Below are 25899 nucleotides of genomic sequence, written 5' to 3'. Positions count from 1 at the left end.
ATCTTTAATGTTTTCAGTTGAATATTTAATTTCTTATTCCATATTTGTTTTTCACCAGAGCACATAGTTGTAATAAGTTATAGTTTTAAGAATTTCTTAACCTAAAAGGAAGGCAAAAAAATCAAGTGTCAGTGAAACAAGATCTGGAATTGGAAATGTAATGTCTTTTTTTACTCTAAAATTACACTGCTCCGTCATTCTGAGAAAAAATAAAGAAATAAAGATTCTGGACACATTTTTCGGGAATAATATAGCATTCTTAGAATTATTTGGATTTATGCTGTATTTCATACATTTCCTTAATTTCTTTCCTGAAATTAGGATTTCATTGTTCTACATCGCATTGATAGTGCTGTCACTCCCAAAATTACAGTTCCATTTTCTTTATATATTAAATCTTGTTCAAAAATAAATGGTCTTTATTAGTTTCTGATTTGATTAGGATGTCATATATCATCATTCACTGTTTTTGCTAAGCTAGGATGGCTTACATACAATGTCATAAATGCATAAATGTGCAAATACATCCATTATAGGTAACATGAATGTGGGATTATTTGGCAAAGAGTTTTAAATGTAAATGAAATACAAGTGGTTACGTTTACTGTGTTCACGCAGATCACACAGAAATGTTAGCGTTAATTGGTTATTTGTTAATGGTTGTGATAAGTGCTAAATTATTAAACAGTTAAGTTCTAAGCCTGAAATTGTTGATCACTGAATGGGTATTATTATTATTATGCTATTCCAGGCAAATTATATTAGAAAATAATTTGTAAAATTGAAATTTATTTTTAAAAATCTTACCAAGATGTAACCAGTTTCTCTAATGCATATTCAAATCTGGTGACTGGTGCAAACATGTATCCAGAGACAGGTCTTTCTCTGTGCCGACTCTAAATCTTCCTGTGAAAGAGAGTTACACCTAGGCACTTATTCTTAACCTGGGACTGTTGTACAGAAATCAGCAGCGCAGTTATTTCCTCAGAACCTTTAGAGGTTTCACAGCAGTCTTCATTTAATTCCTAATGTGCTTTTTTTTAGGCTTTGGAAATTTTCACTACACATGCAAGTGAAAGTCCCACTCTTCTCTTTTTTTATTCAGTAATTTTTGGTCATGGATCAAGGGTTTCCATCAGATTAGCCCAGTGGGTTTGCCAGTTTGGTTTTGAGGCAGTAGGCACATAGACTAAGAAGTCCGTTCTAGAAATGTCAGTAGAAAGAGCAGAGTGCTTTTAGGAATTCAAAAACAGAGGTTTTAGGTTCCTTTCTGTTGCTGTAGTGACCTGGTGCAAGCCTCTTGCCTTCCTGAAGCTCCATTTCCTGATCTGGTAAGTGGTACCACTACTGTTTAATACCTGTGCCACCTAAGAGAGCCATTTGTGGGGAATCTGTGAGTCGGGCACTGGGAAAGTACTTCATATATGGAAAAGGACTATATTAAAACAAGGAAAAAGGTAAGATGGGTTGTTACCATGTTCATTTAACCCATATATACTTGACTTTGTGGTACTTTAGGTTTTAATATGCTGGTAAGCACCTCTCTATGAAAGGGAATTGAAAAAAAGGGTTTTTTCCCCTTTCATTCATTCTGTTGACAGCCTTTATTAGAGTATGCACCTTTTGGGGTCAGTTGTATTAGAAAATAAATCATGAAGTTAAGAACATCATGTTATACCTATACTATATTACTGTCAAAAGGAAGGAATTCAAAGTGTTTCAGAAATTAAAAAGTTCAGATAATACACATGGAATTTAAATTATTTTGTACCATGATTTTAGAACACAATTTTCAATATACTGATACATTTACAAACAAAACTCAAAATGTTTCAACACATTTTCCTAACTCTTTGTTGCTTATTTTTAAAATGAGGAAGCTTAGGAAGAAGTTACATAATCCTAGGCAGTCCAAGATTTAGCACAGTTCTTGTGAATGGTATATATTCATAAGAAAACAGAAAGTTGTTTTCGATCCAAAAATAAATTTTACTTATTAAATACAGGCCAGAATCATCAAGTGAAATAGTGTTTAGATTTTTTATTAAAACATATAGTATTTATTATTAATCTTTTACAGGTTTGCCTTATATTTTATTTATTTTTTAATACAGGAATATTTTGCCCAGACTTTCTTGTCTGAAAATAAAGTTTACATGTATCTTTATATAAATGTTTTAATGGTATAAAATTTGAAAGATATAGAATAGTTACATGATTTTAAAATAGTATTTATCAGAGCTGCTCATTCGTTTAGACATTTTTCAAGGAAAATGGAGCAAACTCATTTTTTTTTATAAGTTGAATAAGCTGTGAATGAGACCACAATGGTAGCTAAATGTATCATCTGTCTTTCAGTTCTAGCAAAATCTGTGAAGAGTCAGCAAGCATCTTTCCCTGCTAAGCATATGTTCAGGTTGTGGTCTTTTGGGTCTTTCATTCTACTGACTTTTTGCTGTTTTTGGTAAGGAACACAATTTTTACTTTCAGAAGGCAGTTTTATTTGCCTGGTGTTGAAAGGGTTAATCATCTAGTAATACAAAATTTAGTCACAGAGTACCACAAATAATGTACTTTTAGGATTCCCATAATAACAGAGTACTAGTCAGAAGAAAACAGCTTCCACTGAATTAAATTTATGAACCTAGGCTCTAGCAGTTAATGTTCTGTTATTAATATCTGTCTACCTTCATCTCTAGGATCCTGTTCTACATGTAATGATAATCATAACTAGTACTTACAAAGCACTTTCTTTGTTCCTGGTACCGTTTTAAGCATTTTATATATATTTACTTCATTTTTCACAATAATCTTAAAAGATAGGTACTGTAATTATTCTCATTTTACATGAGCCAGGAGTTGAATCCAAAAAAACTACCCTTGGAGACCATGCTCTTATTTGCTACACTAACTTGCCTCTTTAGGAAATTTCCTGAAGTACTAGCTTTTGATTGTCTAATAAGCAGACTTTTTTTTTTTTTTTCTGCAGTATCATTTACTTTATGCCTCTTGAGTATGTGATTTTTTTATATTATCTGTACTTCGTAGGGAGCAGAGATGGAGGCTTATTCATCTTTTTATTACCAGTACCTAGCCTGAATACTAACACACAGTGAATATACATGTAGTATTTTAAGCAGGATCAAGTCTTAAATTGGTAAATTGTCAGCATTACTTGATAATCCCAGGTAATGAGCCTGACGTTCCACTAGGTGGCAATCTTTTCTCTGCAACAGATTAACTCTGGAGTACTTTTTAGTCATAGTGGCTTTCTGAGGAAAGACAAATCTTTATTGAGCATCTATTGTGTGCCAAGTTGAATAGGGCTATAAAATCCAGGAACCAGACTGAGATTACCATGCTCCTTTCCAGTCTTTTGTGCTTTCCAAGTTGTCGATTAAACCTCTGGAAGAATTTTAGTTAAACTGAACAACAATCTCTAGCATTGACACTAAATGTGATTTTATTTATAGGATTCATATTCATTAACAACCACCTACATTGTCATTGTTGATGGCTTTATTTTGCACACTGCAACATACTTTACCAGAGTTCAAGGCAATGTATACCTTTATGTTCCTATAAAAAATTTGTTGTATAAGTTGCTTATTGACCAAAAGTCCATGGTGTTTGCAATGCCTTATGTCTAACATAGTACCTGGTATATTACTGATGTGCAGTAAGTGTGTGAAATGAGAATTACAAATCCTATAAAATAGCATTTTTCCCTTAAATTTTATAAAAAACATAGAATGAGAGGCATGATCGGTGAGTAAATTGGGGGATAATAATAGTGGTAGTAGGAGCTAACATTTATCAAACATTGACTGTGTCCCCTACTCTTTTTTTTTTTAAGTGTATTTATTTATTTATTTTGAGAGAGACAGAGAGTACAAGCAGAGGAGGGGCAGAGAGAGAGGGGGACAGAGGATCTGAAGCGGGCTCCTTGCTGACAGCAAAGAGCCTGATGCAGGGCTTGAACTCATGGATCGTGAGATCATGGCCTGAGCCGAAGTCAGACGCTTAACCAACTGTGTCCCCTACTCTTATGAGCATATTACATACATCTTCCCATATAGTCCTCTCAAAACCCCACAAGGTAGATGCTATTATTATCCTCACTTTGCATATGATGAAACTGAGGCACAGGGAGAATGAAGTAATTTACATCAGGTCACACATTTGATAAATGTTAAGGTTTACCCAGCTAAGTCCAGAGCCCATAGTTTTAAAACGCCAATCTGCTTACTTCAGTCTTGGCATTTCCTGTTTCATGAAGTAACTTAGTTAAGAAGGTAGCCAGATATTCCTGTAATAAAATGTATTGTTTGTTTTTAATTTTAATATTTCGAAAAAGCCCTTAAGACTAAAAGGAACTTTGGTTACTTAGTATTATTAATAGTTCATTCCTTTACAAATGTTGGGGATGATTATAATGCATTAAGCAGTTGTATTCTCAGTATAGTCCAAAATATGAATTATCTTTATTATGTAGCATTAAATTTTAATGTAACTAATTTTGTAATATTTTTGCAACAAGCTAATATGTAGTTGAGGTAAATTTAATATGCATAGTTGTCTGTATAAATTTAATAGTGTTCTTAAAGTACTAATGATGAATGCCTGAAAACAAGCTCGGTTATTACAATTCTCATACTTGGATAAGGTTATGCAGTAACATATATAACTGATGGTAGGTCCAAGTTTAAGTGTCTATTGTTAGCCTAGTAGGAGAATTAAGAGATAGAAATGCCATATTTGAAGATCTGCTTAAACTACCTATTTCTTGGTTGTATCCTGAGGTGTCTATTTTAACATTCTGTGCAAAATGGATACTTTGATTTGGTTATGTCATTCATAGATTGAGGACATATGAAAAAGTAGCTTTGAGCATAAACCAGAGCTGTGAATTCCTCATTCAGGCATTTTTTTTATGTTTACATTGGTGCTTTTTAAAGTGCATCAAGAAGGAAGAATGGTACAGTGTGAAATAGCAGTGTGGTAGAAAAGGCTGGAGTAGGAGTGAGCTCACTGGAATTCTAGACAAAGTGCCATCACTTTCTGCTTGACCCTGGTCAAGTAATTTAGCATTTTTGTATCTGTTTTTTTTTTTTTTCACTGTAAAATTAAAATACCTATCCTGTTTTATCAAATACCTCTCTTAGTGTTTTATCAAAGGCAAAAATGCAACTACAAAGCATGGTATAGAGCATTCGTATATTAAGAATTCATGAACCAGGCTGCAGTAGAGAAATCCTAGCCTTTTTCTGTAGCGATACACACATCACACACTTTAGTTGAATAGCATGACATATGGAAATTGATGGATAATGGAATAGGAAATCAACAGACAATAGCATGTACTTCAGGGGACCTGGAGATAGTTTATTATATTTTGGTGTTCACCCAACAGATTTGCTGAATGTCGGTAGATGCTCTCCCATTTGGTTGGCTATGAGACATGGATCTACTACACTTTCTTGTATAGCTTTTTGGACAGTTTCTTTTTTTTTTTTTTTTCAACGTTTATTTTTGAGAGACACAAGAGACAGAATGCGAGTGGGTTAGGGGCAGAGAGAGAGGGAGACACAGAATCTGAAGCAGGCTCCAGGCTCCGAGCTGTCAGCACAGAGCCCGATATGGGGCTTGAACTCATGAACTGTGAGATCATGACCTGAGCCGAAGTTGGATGCTCAACTGACTGAGCCACCCAGGCGCCCCTGGACAGTTTCATTAGTAACACTTATAAGTTCTCTTTGACATATTAAATATTAAATATAAAATTACTAATGGTCCTGAATACACCCAAGCTATTAGAATCAAAGTGTTACTCAATAGAACTTGTCTAGTGCATCCATACAGTTTCTTAAGATTAGCTGAAGCAGGAACAAGTCGGGCCCAGTAAAGTACAATAAAAAAAAAACCATTATAAGCCCTTAAACATTCTTGTCCTGGCCCATTCAGACTGCTATAACAAAATACCAGAGACTACATGGCTTTGTAAACGACAGAAATTTATTTCTCACAATTCTGAATGCTGGGAAGTCCCAAGATCAAGGCATAGCAGACTCGATGTCTAGTGAGAGCTTACTTTCTGGTTCACAGACAGGATCCTCTAGCTGTAACCTCATGTGATAGAAGGGGTGAGGGAACTCTCTGAGACCTCATTTATAAGGGCACTAATCCCATTCATGAGGGCTCACCTCGCAAAGGCCCCACCTCCAAGTACCAGCACTTTGGGCATTAGAAAGAACTTCAACATGAGAATTTCAGGAGGACACAAACACTCAGACCACAGGAATTCCCTACACATTGCAGATGTTAGAGGAAGAGAAGGAGGGTGCTGCCTACCTGCTGAATGCTGGGAAACTAGAAAAGCAGACCTGCCAGCTTACAGTAATACTATATTTAGAAATCGTTCATCTATAAGTAAAGAAATTAGGTATCCTGTAAAATGACTATACCCATTAACAGAGCTGTGTAAAATAATAGGTCTTGAACAAAGGAATTAAGTGTTGAACCAAAAGGAAATCTTAATGTAGTATAAGAGAAAAAATATTTTGTTTTTTTAGGTGCACTTTGTTATAAAGTCAATAACATAAGTAAATATAGGTTTTAATAATAACAAACATGTATTCACTCTGAATGCAAAAGGCTCTGGATTAAAATATCTTATTTCCTCTGTTCTTCCTCCTATAAAGATAAAAATCTCCTGAGAAAACCACGTTATTTTTTATAATTGTTTAAGGTCAGAACGTACACAACAGCACTGAACTTGTATAAATCAAAATTTGATTATCAGTTATGAAAACATTTTATGAATTTAAGTGTGTAAAATTTAAAATCCCCAATTATAGCCAATTGTAGGCAGTTTTAAAAGTAATTTGATGGGTATATCATTCCTTTAAGCAAATGTAGTTGCCACCTCTGTGTTCTTAGCACCTTGTGGGTCCCTCTGCTACACGACTGAGCACACAGTAGTACTTACTTGTTGACCTCCAAGAGATTCAAGCCCCAAGACGGGCCTGTGTCTTTGCATTCCCAGAGCCTGCTCTCGTGCACTCCTAAAAAAGTGGTGGAAGGATGGAGATGAGACTTACAGTTTTGAGTTTTCTCAGGTTAAGTTAGTTTTAAATGTACAAAGTTAAATTAGCCAAAGAAGAGAAAATGACTAAGTGAAGAAATACAGGTATTTAATTGCAACATTGTACTCCAATCATGGCCTATGTGAAAATGGTATAGAAACCTTTGAAATGTTAGAAGCATAGAGCTCAAGGGAATTTCAGAAAGCTTCCATTATGACCTATTTTACAGTGAAATAATCTGTACAGCGCTATACAAATAAGTGTATGTATTTGTGGAGGGTGAGGGAGTGGAAGAATGCAAAGACTTGTAAGTAGCTTCTGTTTCTAGTATCTGAGAAACTAGGTCTTTGAATATTTCTGCAGACTTCTGTTTTTATGACTGCCTTCACAGCACTAGAAGTGTTAAATATAAAGTATGATGTCCGTGTGACTCCTGGAAACCCAGTCAAATGTCTTTTGCATAGAAAACTCTCCTTAGACAACAGAAACAAATATTCATAATTGTTTGGGCTTTATTTTTGTTACCTGCATCTGTGTAGGCCATTGTAACCTTTTTGGAAAGGCATCTTTATACCACCAAAAATAAACAGGCAATGCTTTTTGTTATTTTTACTTGTTAAAAAACTCCTTTTTTAAAGAAAATATGATACATAATACTTAGCGTAGCATAATACTTAGGAAATATAGTTTGGCAAGAAGAATAAGATAAGTATCAAAATCCTGCTATCCTGCATAACTGTTGCTTATATCAGCATTTATGTGCTTCTGTGCTCGATCACTCATAGCTTCAAGTTAAATCGTGGTGGGCTTATTAGGTAACTAGCAAGTACAGAAAAACAGAGAAATCAGAAAATGCCATTAAATACTTTAAGTCCAGCTGTACTTTCCACTCAACAACAACAACAAAAAACAATGAAATGTTAAAAGCAAATAAGGCAAAGATGGTGAAACATTATTTTTATCTGTTGATTCATTCATCCCTGGCTCATCTACTAGTGTTAAGCCTTCAGTTTCCAATTCCAAGAGCACTTTTCTTTCACCTCCTCAAAGTTTCTGTTGTTCTTTAAACAATCTGAATATTTGAGAGTAAATTTTCAGTGTTAGGAAGGGAAGTTCAGAACGTGTACAGAAAAGTAGTGGGCAGACCCATGAAAATCTAAGCCTAGAAGCAGCTACGCTTCCATCTGCAAACAGTAGTTGGGTATTGAGGAAGGAGCATCCTCTGGGATGGTAGGTTGTAAGCAGGTCTTCTCCCTCAGTATTGTTCCCTGGTACTTTCATCATTAAGGTCTGCAGAGAGAGAGCACGCGTTAGAGTGTGTGCTGTATTTAGAGTGTGTAAATGAAGTAGGGCATGAATACAGTGGTCAAGGCCCTAAAATTTTTTATATGTGCTATCTCAGATTCATGGTTGATGAAACCCCAAGACCGGTGACAAAACAAAACAAAACAAAACAAAACCACGTGATTATTCTTTTGTATATCCATTATATTGCTTTATAATGGATACACATTTTGCTTCTTAGGAAAAAGGATCTTGAGGTGCAATGGGTCAGTTAAACAGGCCAAAAACAAACAAACAAACAAAAAACATCATTTTCTAATTTGCCTTTTTTTCCGTTATTCCTTCTTACTGATGAGGCTGAATATTTCTTTTATTGGCCACATAGTTTTATTCTTTTGTGAATTTTCTGGGGTGGTCCTTTGCCCATTTTCTGTTAGATTATTCATTTTTAATTCATTTTATGGGGACTCTTTGCATGTTAAGAATATTAACCCCTTTTATCACTAGTTTGTCATTTGCTTTTTTTTGTATGAGCAACATTATTAAGGTACATTGAAATACAGTAAACTGCATATATTTAAAATGTACATTTTGATAAATCTAAACATATTTAAACATGTGTGAAACCATCATCTCAATCAAGATAATGAACATATCCATCATCTCTAAGTTACTTTGTGCTTCTTTGAAATTTCTCCCTACCACATCCTTCCCCATGGCAATCACTATGAGTTAATTTCCATTTTCTAGAATTATGTATAAGTGAGACTGCTTATACCATGTACTCTTTTTTGTCTGACTTCTTTCACCCATAATTACTTTGAGATTTATCTCTATTTTAGCTTTTATTAATAGTTTATCCTTCATCCTTACAATGAGTATTGTTTCATTTTATGATATATCACAGTCTGTCTGTTGATGGAAATGGGGGTTGTACCCAGTTTTTAGCTATTAGAAATAAAGCTGCTATGAACATTCATCTACAAGTCTTTGAACACATGCTTTCATTTCTCCTGAGTAAATTCCTAAGAGTAGGAAGACTGCATCTAATTGCAGATGTCTGTTTAACTTAAGAAGCTGCCAGACTGTTTTTAAAGTGGTTATGCCATTTAACCTTTCTCCCAGTAGTGTGTGTTTCAGTTATCTCCATACCCTTGCTAAATTTCAAGTGGTCAGTCTTTCTAATTTTAGCCCCCTCTGATACTGGTGTGCAGTGCTATTTCATGCTGGTTTTAATTTGCTTATCTTTAATGACTAATGTTGTTGAGCCACCTTTTCATGTACATATTTGCCATCCATTTATCTTCTTCAGTGAAGTGTCTGTTCATGTCTTTTGCCCGTTTTTTAGTTAGCTTATTTTCTGACTATGAAGTTTTAAGTGTTATGTGTTCTCCATAAAAGTGGTGCTCTATTAGATACATGATTTGCAAATATTTCTCCCAGTCTTTGTCTTCTAATTCTCTTCTTAACAGCGTTGAAGAACAAATGTTTGCAATTTTGATGAAGTTCTAAATTACCAATTTTTTTTTTATATGGAGTTTTGGTTTTGTGTCTAAGAATCTTTGCCCAATCCAAGCTCACAACAGTATCCTCCTGTGTGTTCTCTAGAGAAGTCTTACGGTTTTCGGTTTTAGATTCATTTTGAGTTATTTTCTGTACATGGTGTGAAGTATGTATCAAAGTTCATTTGCTCACATATGAATATCCATTTGTTCTAGCACTATTTATTCAAAAGAACTGGCTTTACACCATGTCCGTACATGCTGAGCTCTATTCTGTTCTCTTATCTATTTGTTTATCTTTGTGCCAAAAACAAAGTGTCTTGATTACTACACTTATTATAATAAGACTTGAAGTCAAGTTGTATAACTCCCCCCTTTTTTTTTCAGCTTGTTTTGACTCTTCTAGATCCTTTGTATTTCCATGTGAAGTTTAGAATTTGACAATTTCCCCAAAAGGGACCTGCTGGATTTTGAGTGAGATTACGTTGAATGCACAGATCATTTGGGGAGAATTGGCATTTTGACAGTATTGATTATTCAAATCATGAACATAATCTATCTCTTTATTTAGGTTCTTCTTCAGTTTTATCTCAGCACTGTTTTGTAGTTTTCAGTGTACATGTCTTTCCCATCTTTCATCAGATGCTTCCCAAAATATGTCATGTTTTTTATATCATTCTAAATGATATATATTTTTTAAATTTAAATTTCTGACTCTTTGTTACTTGTCTATAGAAATAATGCTGATCTTGTCTAAAGTTGATTGTTAGTTCTAATGACTTATGTTTTTAGATTCCAGTCAGATTTTTTACACAAATGTGGGGCCAGGACCTGAGAGTGAGAACCTCCATAAATTTCCTTTGTACTGCTTTACTTGCCTTACCATCATCTTAGCTCTGGATAGACGATTCTGTTTATAAAGCCAATTTCATTTCTTCCTTTTATACATTTTATCTACTTTTTGGTAGTTCAAAGCAGGAGGGAAAATCTGGTCCCTTTTACTCTTATTCTGGCCAGAGATGGAATTCTCTTACCTTTCCTATGCTTTTTTATTTTTATTATGATAGCCTTATTTTTTTAATTTTAATAGAGACTCTTTAAATGTTCACATAGAAAAATATGTCCATCTTTTATGTTGACAATTCTTAACATTTTCTGACTCATGCAGTCCTTTGACAAATAATCTGATAAAAGTTATGGATCTGATTTCCATAAATATTTACACATTCATATTTCTATATGTAACTTCAATAGTCCACAGAAACCCTGGAGGCTGGTCTATTGATTGATTCCCTGTTATGAATCTTGATTGTATCACTTTCTTCTCATGTTATGTTTAGAAAGTCCTTCTATTAAAAATTATATAATTAAGGAAATACTTTTTAAGTGATTACTGTATACTTTTCTCCTTTGTGTATACAGACAGGTACTTACAAATTTTTAGATTCCTTTATTTTAAATGATTAAATGAGATAGTGTATATAAACGCATTCTAAACACCATAAAGTACAGTATTCATGCTGTTGTCCTTGTCATCGTCATCATCAAAAACATTCACTCTTTTGGCCATCTATTCCAGTCTGGGGAGTTAAATCCAAAGAAAGAATTATTTCAAGAAATAATTTGAACTATGAAAAGTACTTGTTCATACATGGTCTGTAATGAGGGAAAACAAAACATTGTAAATATTTAGTAATAGGAGAATGCATAAATAAATAATAGTGCTTCATTGGATGAGATGTTGTAAAGCATTTAAAAGTGGTAATTACATAGTTATAAAAATATGAAAAATGTATTTAAATTGAAGAAAATTAAATTTTATTCACATTATGGTATCTTGTGTAAAGTGTCCATATGTATAAAGATTAAGAGGGGTATAGAAATATGAAAAGAGTTGTTTTGGGGAGATGGGTTTGCAAATAATTATTTTTATTGTTCTCTCCTTTCCTTTAATTCTATTCTATTATACCTTTGATTTTTTTAAATATTTTTTTTATGTTTATTTTTGAGAGCAAGAGAGACAATATGAGTGGGAGAGGGGCAGAGAGAAAGGGAGAAACAGAATCTGAAGCAGGCTCCAGGCTCCGAGCTGTCAGCACAGAGCCTGACGTGGAGCTCAAACTCACGGACCGCGAGATCATGGCCTGAAGTTGGCCACTCCACCGACTGAGCCACCCAGGCTCCCTAATGCCTTTGATTTTTTATATTACGTTTTCTGTATACATATATTTAAAGTTAGGTTCCGGGGTGCCTGGGTGGCTCAGTTGGTTAGGTGTCCGACTTCGGCTCAGGTCATGATCTCACGATTTGTGAGTTTGAGCCCCGCGTCGGGCTCTGTGCCGACAGCTCAGAACCTGGAGCCTGCTTCGGATTCTGTGTCTCGCTCTCTCTCTGCCCCTCCCCTGCTCACGCTCTGTCTTTCTCTGTCTCTCTCTGTCTCAAAAATAAATAAAACATAAAAAAATTTAAAGTTAGGTTCCCATTCCAACATGTTTTTTACCACACCAAGAGATGGCCTTCAAGGCTGATTTATAATACTGCCTGACATAAATCATCTGTGAAATTATTATTTTTCCTTTTTCATGCTTTTATATTATTGAATAATTCCACAATTTCACATTTTGCCAGTCATGTTGTCTTATTATCACCCAGTTTTTAAAATGTATTATGTAGTTTCTGATCGTTGGTTTAATGCTACAGTCTCATGGCTTAATTATTTCATTGTGCTTTTGCTATGATGACTTGAACTAATTATGGATGTATTTTTTCAGTTGCCCAGCAAGAGGCTGAAATGTTCAAACGCTACAATGGGACATTTCCATTACCTGGAATACACCAAAGTCAAGATGCTTTATGCACCTGTCCTAAACTGCCTCATCAAGGCTCTTTTCAGATAGATGACTACGTCCACACTGACAATTCTTCAATGAAGATGCAGCAAGTGAAACAGAGACTCGATTCTGTCACAGTATGTCTGATGATTTTATGCAGTTGAGAAGTTGGAAATTTTAAAACCATTTTGATTCTATTTTACATTGCCATGCCTATAAGTATTAATTCAAAAAAGTAAGTAGGTTACTTAAAAATAGGTTTTCTAATGCTTTTTTGGTTGCCTTCTGGTATTTGTTCTAACATCACCCACTGCAGTAAACAGACTGATATGGGATAGATAACCTATCATGCTTTCCCGACTTGATATTTCTGTAAAGACCAGCCCAAGATCTCTTTTGCTATTTAAAAATGGAAGTGCGTATGTGTGTGCATATGTACAACACACACAAACACAAAAGGCACCAACCTGGGAAATTATTCACGTAAAATATATTAAAGGTACAACCTCCTTAATATGCCAAAGTTTAAATAATAAAGAAAAATAGACTTGAACAAAGAAATGGATAAAATAAATAAGCAGGAACTTCCAAAAAGAATAGATACAGATGTTCCTGAAGCATATTTAAAAGGACTGTTATCTCACTACAAGAAAAGTGCTGTCAAAATCAGGAATGGCCATAAAACTGGAAAATAGGTCATGAAAATGCAGAGGAGGATGCTTAATTAAAAATAGAGTGCTTTTTATTCTGTTCATTATAAATTATTACATTAACTTTCTCAAAGATAGCTAATAAAATGTATTGGGAAGCTTAGATATCCTTAAAAATTCTTAATGCTCTCTGAACATAATAGTTCCTTTAGTTAGAATTAGCCTGGAGCTCCTTGAAGACAGGGACTGTGAAGACTTGTTCCTTGTCGTGTTGTCACCTTTTGGCACAGTGCCTGGCACTTAATAAATATAATCCTTTTCTCTCCTCCATTGATAGGAATCTTCACCAGTTTTAAGCCAAACATATGAGGAACTATATTGAGACACCTTTAGTTATGACTATACTTACTTCCTCTCTACTTTTCTTTCTTTAGAAAATTGGAGTTTCAGGTATACCAGAATGCAGGTTTCGTTGGAATATAAGGGAAATATTTTTATTTTTATCAGTATAAATTTTAGAATATGTACTATAAATTAATAAATTTATTTCAAAGTTGTAATTCTGTGTATTTTACAATTTTAATTGAATAATGTATGATGTTCCAGATTTTAAAAGGAAGTATAAATAGATAAATGGAGTTTTAAAAACTAGAGAAAAATGTTTCTTCACTAGGGAAAAAAGTGTCCCTTGTGTAAAATCTTACATGGCAAAATGTCTTCACAGATTTAAGAGCAACTAACTCACTGATCAATAAAAAAACAAGTTTCCTACAATCTGTTGATCTTTACACTATAAAACTTAACGTGCTGGAATTACCTTAGCCTTGTAGCTTTTTTTTGTCATCTTACATAGCTGTCCTCTTCAGATAAATGAAAGGACATAAGAACAAAAGAAAGTAGATGTAAAGGAAAAATCAGAAAAATATTTTTTGAGATATGAAATCAAAAGCAAGGGGGAAGTAGATTGATAATTTATTATAAGAGAAAAATTTCTTTCTCTTATTTATTTATTTCTTTTAAATTAGAGTATCTGTTTGCATTGGGATTGAGGTAGACCAAGGCTGCCTTTAGAAATGAAAACTTTGTATATAATGGCTGTGGTTTTTGAAAAGCCCTGTTTTTCCCATGTTGAAAGAATGCACCGAACTCTTTCAAATGTCATCTGCAATATATTTTCTTTTGGAATGTAGATAGTATGTTTGGGAATAAAAACAAAATGTCCTCTTTATTCCCTTGGCAGCTCTATTTTTATATTTTGCAAGCATTGACTGGATTGTTACCTTTTGTCACAAATCCTTTTTCTTTTTTTTTTTTTTTTTTTTTTTATTTTTTTTTAACGTTTATTTATTTTTGAGACAGAGAGAGACAGAGCATGAACGGGGGAGGGTCAGAGAGAGGGAGACACAGAATCTGAAACAGGCTCCAGGCTCTGAGCTGTCAGCACAGAGCCCGACGCGGGGCTCGAACCCACGGACCGTGAGATCATGACCTGAGCCGAAGTCGGACGCTTAACCGACTGAGCCACCCAGGCGCCCCACAAATCCTTTTTCTTGTTTCTTGTAATTTATTTTGGTAAAGCCCAATTTTTTGTTGTTAGGTTTTTAGTCCATTGAAGACTCTAACAGTGGTCTTCTATAGAGAAGTGTAATAGGGAAGACTTGATTACTTCTATATTATGAGGACTGTATTACTAGAGATACTTCTTTCTTTGTAACCACAGTAGGAATTTTTTTAATAAAATATAGTGCAAGCTTAGGGTATGATGTGTGTGTGTGTGTGTGTGTGTGTGTGTGTGTGTGTGTGAATTGCATAACCAATCCAGTTCAGCAGGTGTTTACTCATTAATGAATAAAGGAAACAAAAATAGATAATTCTCTGTTCTCCATAGCCTTACCATTTAGTCATTTAGCTCTTTCCTCTTTCCTTTAACAGAGTTGACTGTATTTGCAGCTACAGCAATACCTGAAAGGCATACTGCAGCCCAGATAGATCTCTTAGGTAGACAGTATGTTAAGAGCATTGCCAAAAGTCACTCTGTTTTTAAAATTTGATCTTATCAGTGCATCCAAACTTGCTCAGAACCTGGGGTACCTACTGGGAGTAATCAGACTTACAAAAAGTTGATTTATTAAGTTAAAAAACTTACTTATAGGGAAAGGTATACCTTTCTAGCTGCCTGAACACTCAAGACCACTCTCACTTTTAAAAATTAATCTGAAGCCCAGGCTAATGATGACAGAGTTGATTATAAGCAGAGTCATAGGAGTAGGGATTAGATAGATTTAAAAATGTTTTATGCCAGCTTTGCAAAAAGGTTAGTTTTCTCTACCTTTTGGAAGATTTCACCTAATAATGATTGATGATAACTAACATCTATTTAATTATGAATGATGACTAACATCATGAATTCCTGTGCTGAGTGCTTTACTTGTTCATTGTATTTAATCCTCAAAACCATCCTATAGTGTGAGTGCTAGTATTATCCCCATTTTACGGAAAGTGAAGTTGAGGCTTACAGAGCTCAAGCAATATCACCAGTGTCGCACAGTTGGCAAGTCCTGGAACTGGGATTCAGTCCAGACAGAATCTCATGCTCCGGCAGTGTCATTTTCTCCTTTTAGTGATCAAATTACTGATACTCTTCAGACATAGTCTCTGTCCCTTAGAAATTTCCGGATAAAAAACTGATACTCCTCTTTTAGTTCTCTTTTTTCCTAAACTCCACATTCATCGTTAGCATTTTTCTCTGTTTCTCTTGTAGTCTGATGATACATGCTGGCTGACCTTAATTGGACTTGGATATTTTTTGTGTCTCCATAGCAGCACATTTTCAAATCATTTATTATAATGTTGACTTTTACTAGTTTCTTTGTCAGAACTGATCTTCTTCTTCCCTTGTCCCATGAATTGTAGGTGGTTCCTTTCTGTAGCTCCTTCAATACTGATAACATACTTTGCCATTTAGTAGTGTTTGTTACTAGATTTCCTCAGAAGTAACTTATTAATATGGATATTATATTTATGGGCATTGTTATTTGTAGAGATAATTATATACAATAATTAATTGTGGGTGCATCTTTGAGACATGTTAGTGCTCTGGTGTAGAATTTTGGCATTTACAAGTTTATTACTAGGTTTGTTTATGAAGTTTATTGAGGCCACACGGTTTTATTGAGGCAGACGTGCGTGGGCTCTCCATGCCTTTTGTTTCAGCAGGTTAGATTTACCAAGAACTCACTGAGTCTCTTTTTTTATTTCACACTCTTTCCAGCTCATTGGAAACAATGCAGAGTGACAGCTACAGGGTGATAGACAAAGAGGCTCTCCCAAATGTTGATTTTGGTTGTTAAAGGATTAATATCAGAATGTGTTGAAAAGAGTTGATAATTTTATTAAAATAAAATTATGAATATTTCCTTACTTGTTGTATGTATTTCTTTTAGGAGGTGATACGAACCTGTACTGCAAAGGTAAGCAGTTTTTATCAGGAGGAAGATAACTTTGAGATCAGAGCTTTCATTGTGATGTACCAGAGAATTGAAATGTACCATTCGGAGTTTTTACTAGAACTTTTACAAAAGCTAGTCAGATGTGTATTTTCCTTATTTGAGCTCAAATCTATCAAAGAATTATATACAGGAATCTGAGACTTTAACAAATAATCTTCATATTTTCGAAGATTTAAGAATATTAAGTAATTGGAATGTACTTTCAGTAAAGGACCAGCAAGATAATTTGATCCTCTGAGAAAAATATTATACGATACTTAATAGGTAAGAGACACCGGTACAGTTCCAGTGGATGTATGCTGAGTAAACTGTATAAGCCGTGAAATGCATGCAAGCTGCGCGTAAATAACAGTGATACACTGTGTGCTTATAATGCTCTTGATCATTTACTTATACCAGTGTCTCACACTTCTTTTTCCATTTAGCTCCATAGCAATCCTGACAGGCAAATTAGATATTATTGTTACTCCAATTTTAGAAAGGAGGAATCTGAGGCTTATTGAAGTTAAGTGATTTGCTCAAGACCCCAAAGTTAGTGGAAAAATAGTAGCATACCTTTTGATTATTAAACAGTTTCAACTAAATTGTATCTAAGATGCTTCCAACACAGCAGCTTTCTTCTTTTTACAAGCAAAGCTATTTTATAGACAATCTCTAACTCCATTGTCAAGAAAATAAATTTTAATTTAAAAGAGTTGGAATGGCACCATATGTTTGTCTTTCCCTCTCCTCTGTCCACTTCCCAAATTCAGTTGAATAATTAGACGTTCATTGATTTATCAAATGTAATTATATCTATCACAGAGTAAAAGGGTGAGACATTCAGAAGGGAATTAGCATGGTGTTGGTATGTTCAAAGACTGCTTTGTGTCATATCAGTGCAGTGGAAGTATTTTTTTTATTCAGTAAACATATACTACCATGTGGCAGGCACTTGGAATACAGAAGTAGGTCCTAGGCTATTGCTTCTTTTCACATGAGGCATCTTATAGAGGAAACATGTGAGAAAACACTATACTTACCCCATCACTGAACTGTCCAGTATCAGTGAGGACCCATCACTTTTTTACCTAATTATCGCAAGTCAACAGGATATGGAATATAGACAAGGGGAAGAAAGATGAAGGGAAGAAGAGAACAAGCTATATTCTGACTTGGGCTGCAGATATTCAGGAAACTTGCTCCTGATAGCGGTGATTACTATAATGATTGTAGTTCCAAGATTACTACCTCTTCTTAAGTATACATAGTATATAAAACCAAAGTCGAAAAATAATTTTCTGGCTAGCAATTCACAGCTTTTTCTCTTTAACAAATAAATATATATACGCTTCTTTAGTTTAAAAAATTTAAAATATTTTATTTATTTTTGAGACAGAGAGAGACAGAGCATGAGCAGGGGAGGGTCAGAGAGAGAGGGAGACACAGAATCTGAAGCAGGCTCCAGGCTCTGAGCTGTCAGCACAGAGCCCGATGCGGGGCTCGAACTCACGGACCGTGAGATCATGACCTGAGCTGAAGTCAGATGCTTAACCGACTGAGCCACCCAGGCGCCCCCCCCCCTTTTTTTTTAATATATGCTTCTTTTGTAAAGCTCTCTGAATGTCCAAAAGTCAGGTGATCTGTACGTATTTGCCAAAGGCTGAGGAAACTGTCATCTGCTAATCTGGAACCTCTCTGCAGATGAAGGATCGTTATATTCATCTTTGTACCCCAAGTATTTCACAAAAGTAAAATAAATGCTCATTGAAAATATGATGATATATTTGGAAATTAAGTATTTGGAAAGATTAACCTTACTATTGTCTCTAGTTATTCTTTTTTGGTAAGTTTTATTGAGAGGTAATTCACATACCATCATAATTTGCCCTTTTGAAGTATATAGTTACTGGGTTTTACCTTACTCACAGGCTGTGCAAGCATCACTATTACCTGATTTTTAAACTTTTTTATTCCCTCCAAAAAGAAATCGTATTTCTGTTAGCAGTCATTATTTCTATAGGTATATGCACATGCACACACACACACACACCCAAACTCCTGGCAACCACTAATGTACCTTCTCTCTCTATAGGTTTGCCTGTTCTGAACATTTTATATCAATTGAATCAAAGAATATGTGGTCATTTATAACTGGCTTCTTTCACTTAGAATAATGTTTTCACAGTTCCTCCGTTTGTAGCATGTTATCAATACTACTTTTTATTGCCAAATAAAATTCTGTTGTACAGATATATTACATTTTGTTTACCCATTCACCAGTTTATAGACTTTTGGATTGTTTCCATTTGGGGGCTATTATGAATAATGCTACTCCAATCATGTGTGTACCAGTTTTTGTTTAGGCGTATGTTTTCATTTCTTGAGACATATAGGAGTGGAATTGTTGGGTGATATGATAACTCTGCATTTAACATTTTGCACAACTACTAAACTTACCCAAAGTGGCTGCACCATTTTATTTTATTTTTATTTTATTTTTTTTTTACATTTTTTTTAATATATGAAATTTATTGTCAAATTGGTTTCCATAAAACACCCAGTGCTCATCCCAAAAGGTGCCCTCCTCAATACCCATCACCCACCCTTCCCTCCCTCCCACCCCCCATCAACCCTCAGTTTGTTCTCAGTTTTTAACAGTCTCTTATGCTTTGACTCTCTCCCACTTTAACCTCTTTTTTTTTTTTTTCCTTCCCCTCCCCCATGGGTTTCTGTTAAGTTTCTCAGGATTCACATAAGAGTGAAACCATATGGTATCTGTCTTTCTCTGTATGGCTTATTTCACTTAGCATCACACTCTCCAGTTCCATCCACGTTGCCACAAAAGGCCATATTTCATTCTTTCTCATTGCCACGTAGTATTCCATTGTGTATATAAACCACAATTTCTTTATCCATTCATCAGTTGATGGACATTTAGGCTCTTTCCATAATTTGGCTATTGTTGAGAGTGCTGCTATAAACATTGGGGTACAAGTGCCCCTATGCATCAGTACTCCTGTATCCCTTGGATAAATTCCTAGCAGTGCTATTGCTGGGTCATAGGGTAGGTCTATTTTTAATTTTCTGAGGAAACTCCACACTGCTTTCCAGAGCAGCTGGCTGCACCATTTTAGAATCCTGTGTGGTAATTCTGTATTTAACATTTTGAGGAAATTGTATATTTAACACTTTTCCAAAGTGGCTGTGCCATTTTATATTCCCACCAGGAATGTGTAAGGGTTCCAGTTTCTCCTCATTCTTACCAACACTTGTTATTTTCTGTCTTTCTTAGGATAGCTATCCTAGTTGGTGAGAAGTGGTATCTCATTGTGGCTTTTGATTTGCATTTCCCTAATGACTAACGACATTGAGCATGTTTGATGTGCCATTTGTATATCTTGCTTAGAGAAGTGTCTGGTCAAATCATTTGCCCATTTAAAAAAAAATTGTCTTTTTAATATGCACTTTTTAAGAGTTCTGGATACAAGTCTCTTATCAGATAGATGATTTGCAAATGTTTTACCCCACTTTGTGAGTTGTCTTTCCACTTTCTTGATGATGGCCTTTAAAGCAAAAAGGTCTTAATTCTTGTGAAGTTCAGTTTATCTATTTTTTCTTCTGTCACTTTGCTTTTGGTATCATATCTAATAAACCATTGCCTAACCCGACACATCAAAGATGTACTTCTTCTTAAGATTTTAATATTTTTAACTCTAACACTTAGTCTGTGATTATTTTCTCTTTTTTTTATGTGTATAAATGCTATGTGGAGGTATAACTTTATCCCATTGCATGTGGCCACCTAGTTGTCTCTGCACCAGTTGTTGAAAAGGCTGTTCGTGCCCCATTGAGTGGTCTGGGCGCCATTGTCAAAAGTCCTTAGTCTTAAAAGCAAAGTATATTTCTGCAGTTTCTCATTTGTTGCAACCAGGATAGTAAATTTTGCCAGGTATCTAAGTTTTTTCTTCCTTAAATCCCAGCCGAATTTTTATGTTGTTGAAGATTCATTCCTTTTTTCCATTAACATGCTTTAGTAAGTATTGTGTGTGTGTGTGTGTGTGTGCACGCGCGCACACACACGCACATGTGTGCTTGTGTTAGAACAGTGAATAGGCACATTTTGTCATAGGAAGATAAATGGTAAAAAAAAGGAAACAAGGTAATTTCAGACAATAAGTGACGTAACAATAAAAGTAGATTCCCGAGACAGAGAATGCCGGGGGAGTGGGGGACGGCTGCCCTCAAAGTGTGTTCATAAAAGGCCTCTCTGAGAGAAACATTTGACAAGGAGCTAGTCCTGTCCTGGAAAATCCTTATCTGGAAATATAACTGGCAGAAAGAAGAGCACTGTGTGTAAGTAGTAATCATGAGCAAGTAAGGAGAAACGGTGTTTCGTGACGAGGTTGGAGAGGTGATCAGGAGACCATGCATGCCTTTTAAAATGCCTGTAAGCATGGTAATGCAGGGGAGGAATGATTTCCCTTCTCTCCTAGGTTCTGTCCTTCTAGGTCTGATGGTTAAGTTGACATAAGAAAGATTAATAAAAGAAAAAAATCTAATTATGCACATATGGGAGCCCCACAAAGATATGAGACTACAAGCTGCAGGCAATTGAGGCTTTTATAAACCATCCTTAGTGTAGGAAAGGGAGGGATAGGGATATAGGGCTCCAAAGTGGGAAGGCAGCCGTTCCCAGGAAAGTGAGAGGAGGGACTGTTAGGCGAACAAAGCCTGCCCTGCCACGTAGTTAAGTCCCTCCAGTGAAAAAGGTCTCTCTGGGCATAGCTCTCTTCCTAGTAAAGGCCTCCTTTTTAAAGTACATTTCCTGGGGCACCTGGATGGCTCAGTCGGTTAAACATCTGACTTTGGCCCAGGTCATGATCTCACAGTTTGTGGGTTTGAGTCCCGCATTGGGCTCTGTGCTCACAGCTCAGAGCCTGGACCCTGCTTTGGATTCTGTGACTCCCTGTCTCTCTACTCCTCTCCCACTCATGCTCTGTCTCTCTCTCTCTCTCTCTCTCTCTCTCTCTCTCAAAAATAAAGAAACATTAAAAAAATTTTTTTAAGTACATTTCCCTCATTGAAGGGTAGCTTCTCTACCTGTTTTCAGAGCTTTTCCAGTGTCTGCAGTTTCTGAAAATAATCCTTATGCCAAAGAGGCATATTCGAGGGTGACATATTCTGCTAAACCTTCAGTAAAGAGTTAGGTGTTGTTTTAATCAGAGAAGCTGTGATGGAGGTATTAAGCTGGGGAGAATGTGAGAATAGATTTTAAAGGGAGTAAGTCTTCAAGCAGATCAGTTAGCTGACTTTCATGGTTGTCCATGAGGAGATGGTACCTGGACTAAGGATGGTGTTAAAAGATAAACTGACACCTATTAAAATTTTTTTAGAGTTTATTTGAGCAAAAATTGATTTGAATGGCACAGCGTCAAACTGGACATGGTTAGAAGTGCTCCACTGGCAGGAACTGAGGAAAGACTTTTTATAGAGAAAAGGCTGAAGCAAAGCAAGGAAATTAGAGATTGATGATAGTTTAAAGCCCAGTTGGCCATTTGTGATTGGTTGTCCTTAGGTTTCAACTTTGTAACCTGGAGGTATTTACAGGCTTAGGTTGGGCTTTGCTTCCATAGCCTGTAAGGCCAGGCGCCATGGCATTAGAGCTGCCTGAGACTCATCGCAGTTTAATTAATTTCACAGTGGCAATAATGAATTTGCAGGCAGTGGACAGATTCGCAATATATTTTGGAAGCAGATTCAACACAGCTCAGCGATGGATTGGATGTGGTGTAAGTGAAGGACAGAGGAAAGATGGCTTCTGTGTTGCTGCTTGCAGCAATTGTACGGATGCTAGTAGAGCTTTGAATGAGGTGAGGAATGCTGGCGTGGAGGGAGCAGATTTTAGGAGCAGAGTTTTGGATGTGGACGTAGTTGTGTGGTAGGTGTTTGGACTTCTGAGTCTTGAGTTCAGGGAAGAAGTTAGGGCTAAAGCTACATTTATTTAAGCTGTGAGATTGGATAAGATCTCCCGGGGAGAGGTAGCTAAAGATCTGAGGCACGGGTCCAGGAGAAGCGTATGTCAGAGAAGCCTAGAGGAGAGTATTCCAAGGTAGAGAGGTGATAAACTATCACGTGTGACTGAGAGAATGAGCAAAATGAGGATAGGACATTGAGGATTGTATTTGGCTGGATGGTGTCCTTTGGTTACCTTGATGGAAACTGTTTGAGTAAGTGGCAGAGACAAACGCACAATTGAAGTGAGTTGAGGACAGAATAGAAGTCCATAAATTTTGACTGGGAAGCAGAGAAACAGGAGCTGAAGAGGAATCGTCCGTGGACAACATTAAAGCATATTTATTTGCTGATTGGAATAATTCAGCAGTGATGGAGAAGTGGGTACTGTACCACAGAGGTGGTCATTGCTGCCCTCAAGTCCTTGAAAAAGTGAGAGGGGATGTAATCCTGAATACTAGTGGAGGAGCTGGCTTTAAGAGAAGGGATTTTTCATCCCGTCTGATAGGCCAGTAGGTGGAAACTGGGTAGATGCTTGGATACAAATTTGATGATGGGAGGTTGTAAGAGTGCTCATCTGATTGCTCCAAGACAGGAAATGGTATTAGAAGTCTTGCATTGCTCTGAATTGTGATAGCCCTAAAATATCGGTGTATGAGTTTACAATTTATGGATTTCCTTGCTCTTTTCCTTGGCTTAGAGTTGGATTGAAGCACATCAGAAATGGTGTTGCCTGGAGTCTGTGTCCATTCAGCTCTGTGTTATTCCTCACAAACGGAACTAAATCTGTTTTTCTCCTGTTTCCGGACATAATTATGTCATACCTGGCATGTGTTAGAATTGGGCCTATTCTTCCTTAAATTATAATTCATATTGGCTGTCTTTTCCAGAATGAAATTATGAATTCCCTCAGAGAGAAACAACTCTCTTTCTGCCTTCTCCCCTTCGTTCGTTCGTTCGTTCGTTCCTTCCTTCCTTCCTTCCTTCCTTCTTCCCCCTCCTCCTTGTTCTCCCTCCCTTCTTTCCTTCTTTTTCAGCTTCACATAGTACTGCCTCCACCTCTAATCTTACATTTCTGAATCTCCACACTCCTCTGTGAGCTTCTCAAAGCTATTTGTTTTTTAAATTAGTAATATCACCTGTCCTAGATGAATATAAATGCAGCCAAGCTGAAGTTCATTGAATTATGTTTAGCAGAATAATGCTGTAAAGGTAAGGTCATAATTAAATTATAATCTAATATATCTTAGAACATAGTATTCACTAAAAAATAAAAAGGTTTAAAAAACGGAGAATCCAGAGATGATAATTTTTATAAATCTCCTAAAAAAAAGTTTGGATATTTTCATCATGAAGAGATAAAAATTAAGTTGAGATTTTAATAGAATAGTTGTTTACGCTTATTTGGAGAGTTTCTTTCCCAAAGATTTGTTTTTAATGCTTAAAATTATTCCTTTATGGCATTCCAAAACTCGAGAAAAGCAAATTAAGTGTTGTTATTTTGACAGTATTTGGGAGACTGGCCTGACTGTAGGAGTGGTACAGGCCAAAATAGGCCACTAAAAGAAATTATGTAATTTTATTCCTGAAAGTTTTAGAAAACAAGAAAAACCCCTTGTTTTAGGAAAAGCCAGTTTTCCTCCCATGTGTCTCCTTTACTCTCGCTCTGCCACCAACCTTCACAACACTTCTGGTACCAGATGGGCTGTGGTTTTTTTCCCACACCAAGCAGTTCTCTGCGATACAGGATGTCCCACACTATAACTCAGTTGTGACATTGTCCACCTGAGGATAGCAGCAGATCGGCAGATTCCACAGGTTTAAGGACTCAGTCCCACAAGACTTCACGTGCCACCACACCTCTGACATTTCAGGTGCCAGTGTGGGTCCACATTGTTACCTGTGTTTCTGACCAATCAGCTGTAAATTGGAGGGTCCCAGGCCAATTTTCCTCAGGTTCAGTTAATTCCCTGGAGCAGCTAAGAACTCAGAAAAACAATTTACTCGTTACTGTTTGCCAGTTTATTATAAAAGGATGAAGGATACAGGTGAACATCCAGATGGAAGAGATGCAGAGGGCAAGGTGTGTGGGAAGGGCCTGGAGCTTTCATGATCTCTCAGGCGCAGCACTCCCAGCACGTCCACGTGATCACCAGCCTGGAAGCTATCTGAACCCCATACTCTTGGCGTTTTAATGGAGGTTTCTTCAGGTAGGCATGATCAGTTACAATTCCATTTCTAGCCCCTCTCCCCTCCCTGGAAAATGGAGGGGGTGGGGATGGGCTAAAAATTCCAAGCTTCTAATCATGGCTTGATCTTTCTGGAGACCAGCCCTCATCCCAGAGAACACCAAAAGTGACTTCATTAGAACAAAAGACATTTCTGTCTCCCAGGAAATTCCAGGGTATATAGGAGCTCAGTGTCTGGAACCAGAGTCAAAGACCAAGTATTAGAACAAAAGATCCTCCTAGCACTTTTATCACTTAGGAAATGACAGGAGCTCTGTGCCAGGAACTGCAGCCAGAAACCAATATTTTTTTTTCTGTTACTTCACATACCTATTTCTAGATTTAAATTGAGTATTAAACCATGAAATTTAATGTATTTTTTACTTTCAAGGCTTTCATTCTACCAATTTTTATCATTAAAAGGTTACATTTGAGAAGTCTTGAACACAGTTACCACCTTAGCTTTGGGTAGGTTTTTAAACATGCACTGCTTTCACATTTATATTACTTCATTTGACTTCTGTGCAATTCTTATTAGTTTTATAGGAGTTATTTATTAAAGAAAGATGAACAAAAACTGGTTCTTACCCTCAGGAAGATTACAGTCAGGTGGATAGTAATTAACCAAATAATTAAGCACACCAAAGTGTTACCAGTGCTGTGATAATACAGTATGATAATAAGATACGAGACATGGTGGGGAGACAAGGGAGGGAGAGGTAAGTTCTCCTGGGAGAATCTGAAAGGCTTTTCACACATGATATAATACTCGAGCTAAAGCTTGAAAAAGGAGTTGGCATCCATCAGGAAAGTGGA

At 36.1% G+C, this 25899-nt stretch overlaps 1 protein-coding gene across 9 annotated transcripts in view; it reads left to right on the top strand.

The window, feature by feature from the left end:
• The window catches only part of AHI1 (Abelson helper integration site 1), a 222134-nt gene that overhangs the window by 62453 nt on the left and 133782 nt on the right, over window positions 1-25899 (top strand). For 8 of the 9 annotated variants that reach the window (XR_007462863.1, XM_049654404.1, XM_049654402.1 and 5 more), the window contains 2 exons: window positions 12643-12839; window positions 16796-16822. Coding sequence is in view for 8 of the 9 variants with exons in the window: in XM_049654404.1 (XP_049510361.1) it covers window positions 12643-12839; window positions 16796-16822 (224 nt within the window). In the remaining variant the exon portion in view is untranslated. Of the gene's footprint in view, window positions 1-12642; window positions 12840-16795; window positions 16823-24876; window positions 24910-25899 lie in introns of those variants that run through there. The other variant, XM_049654410.1, reaches the window with a different exon arrangement.

Source organism: Panthera uncia (genome assembly GCF_023721935.1).
Source record: "Panthera uncia isolate 11264 chromosome B2 unlocalized genomic scaffold, Puncia_PCG_1.0 HiC_scaffold_24, whole genome shotgun sequence".
In the NCBI taxonomy this organism is placed as follows: domain Eukaryota; kingdom Metazoa; phylum Chordata; class Mammalia; order Carnivora; family Felidae; genus Panthera; species Panthera uncia.
This window is presented reverse-complemented; position numbering and strand designations above follow the sequence as displayed.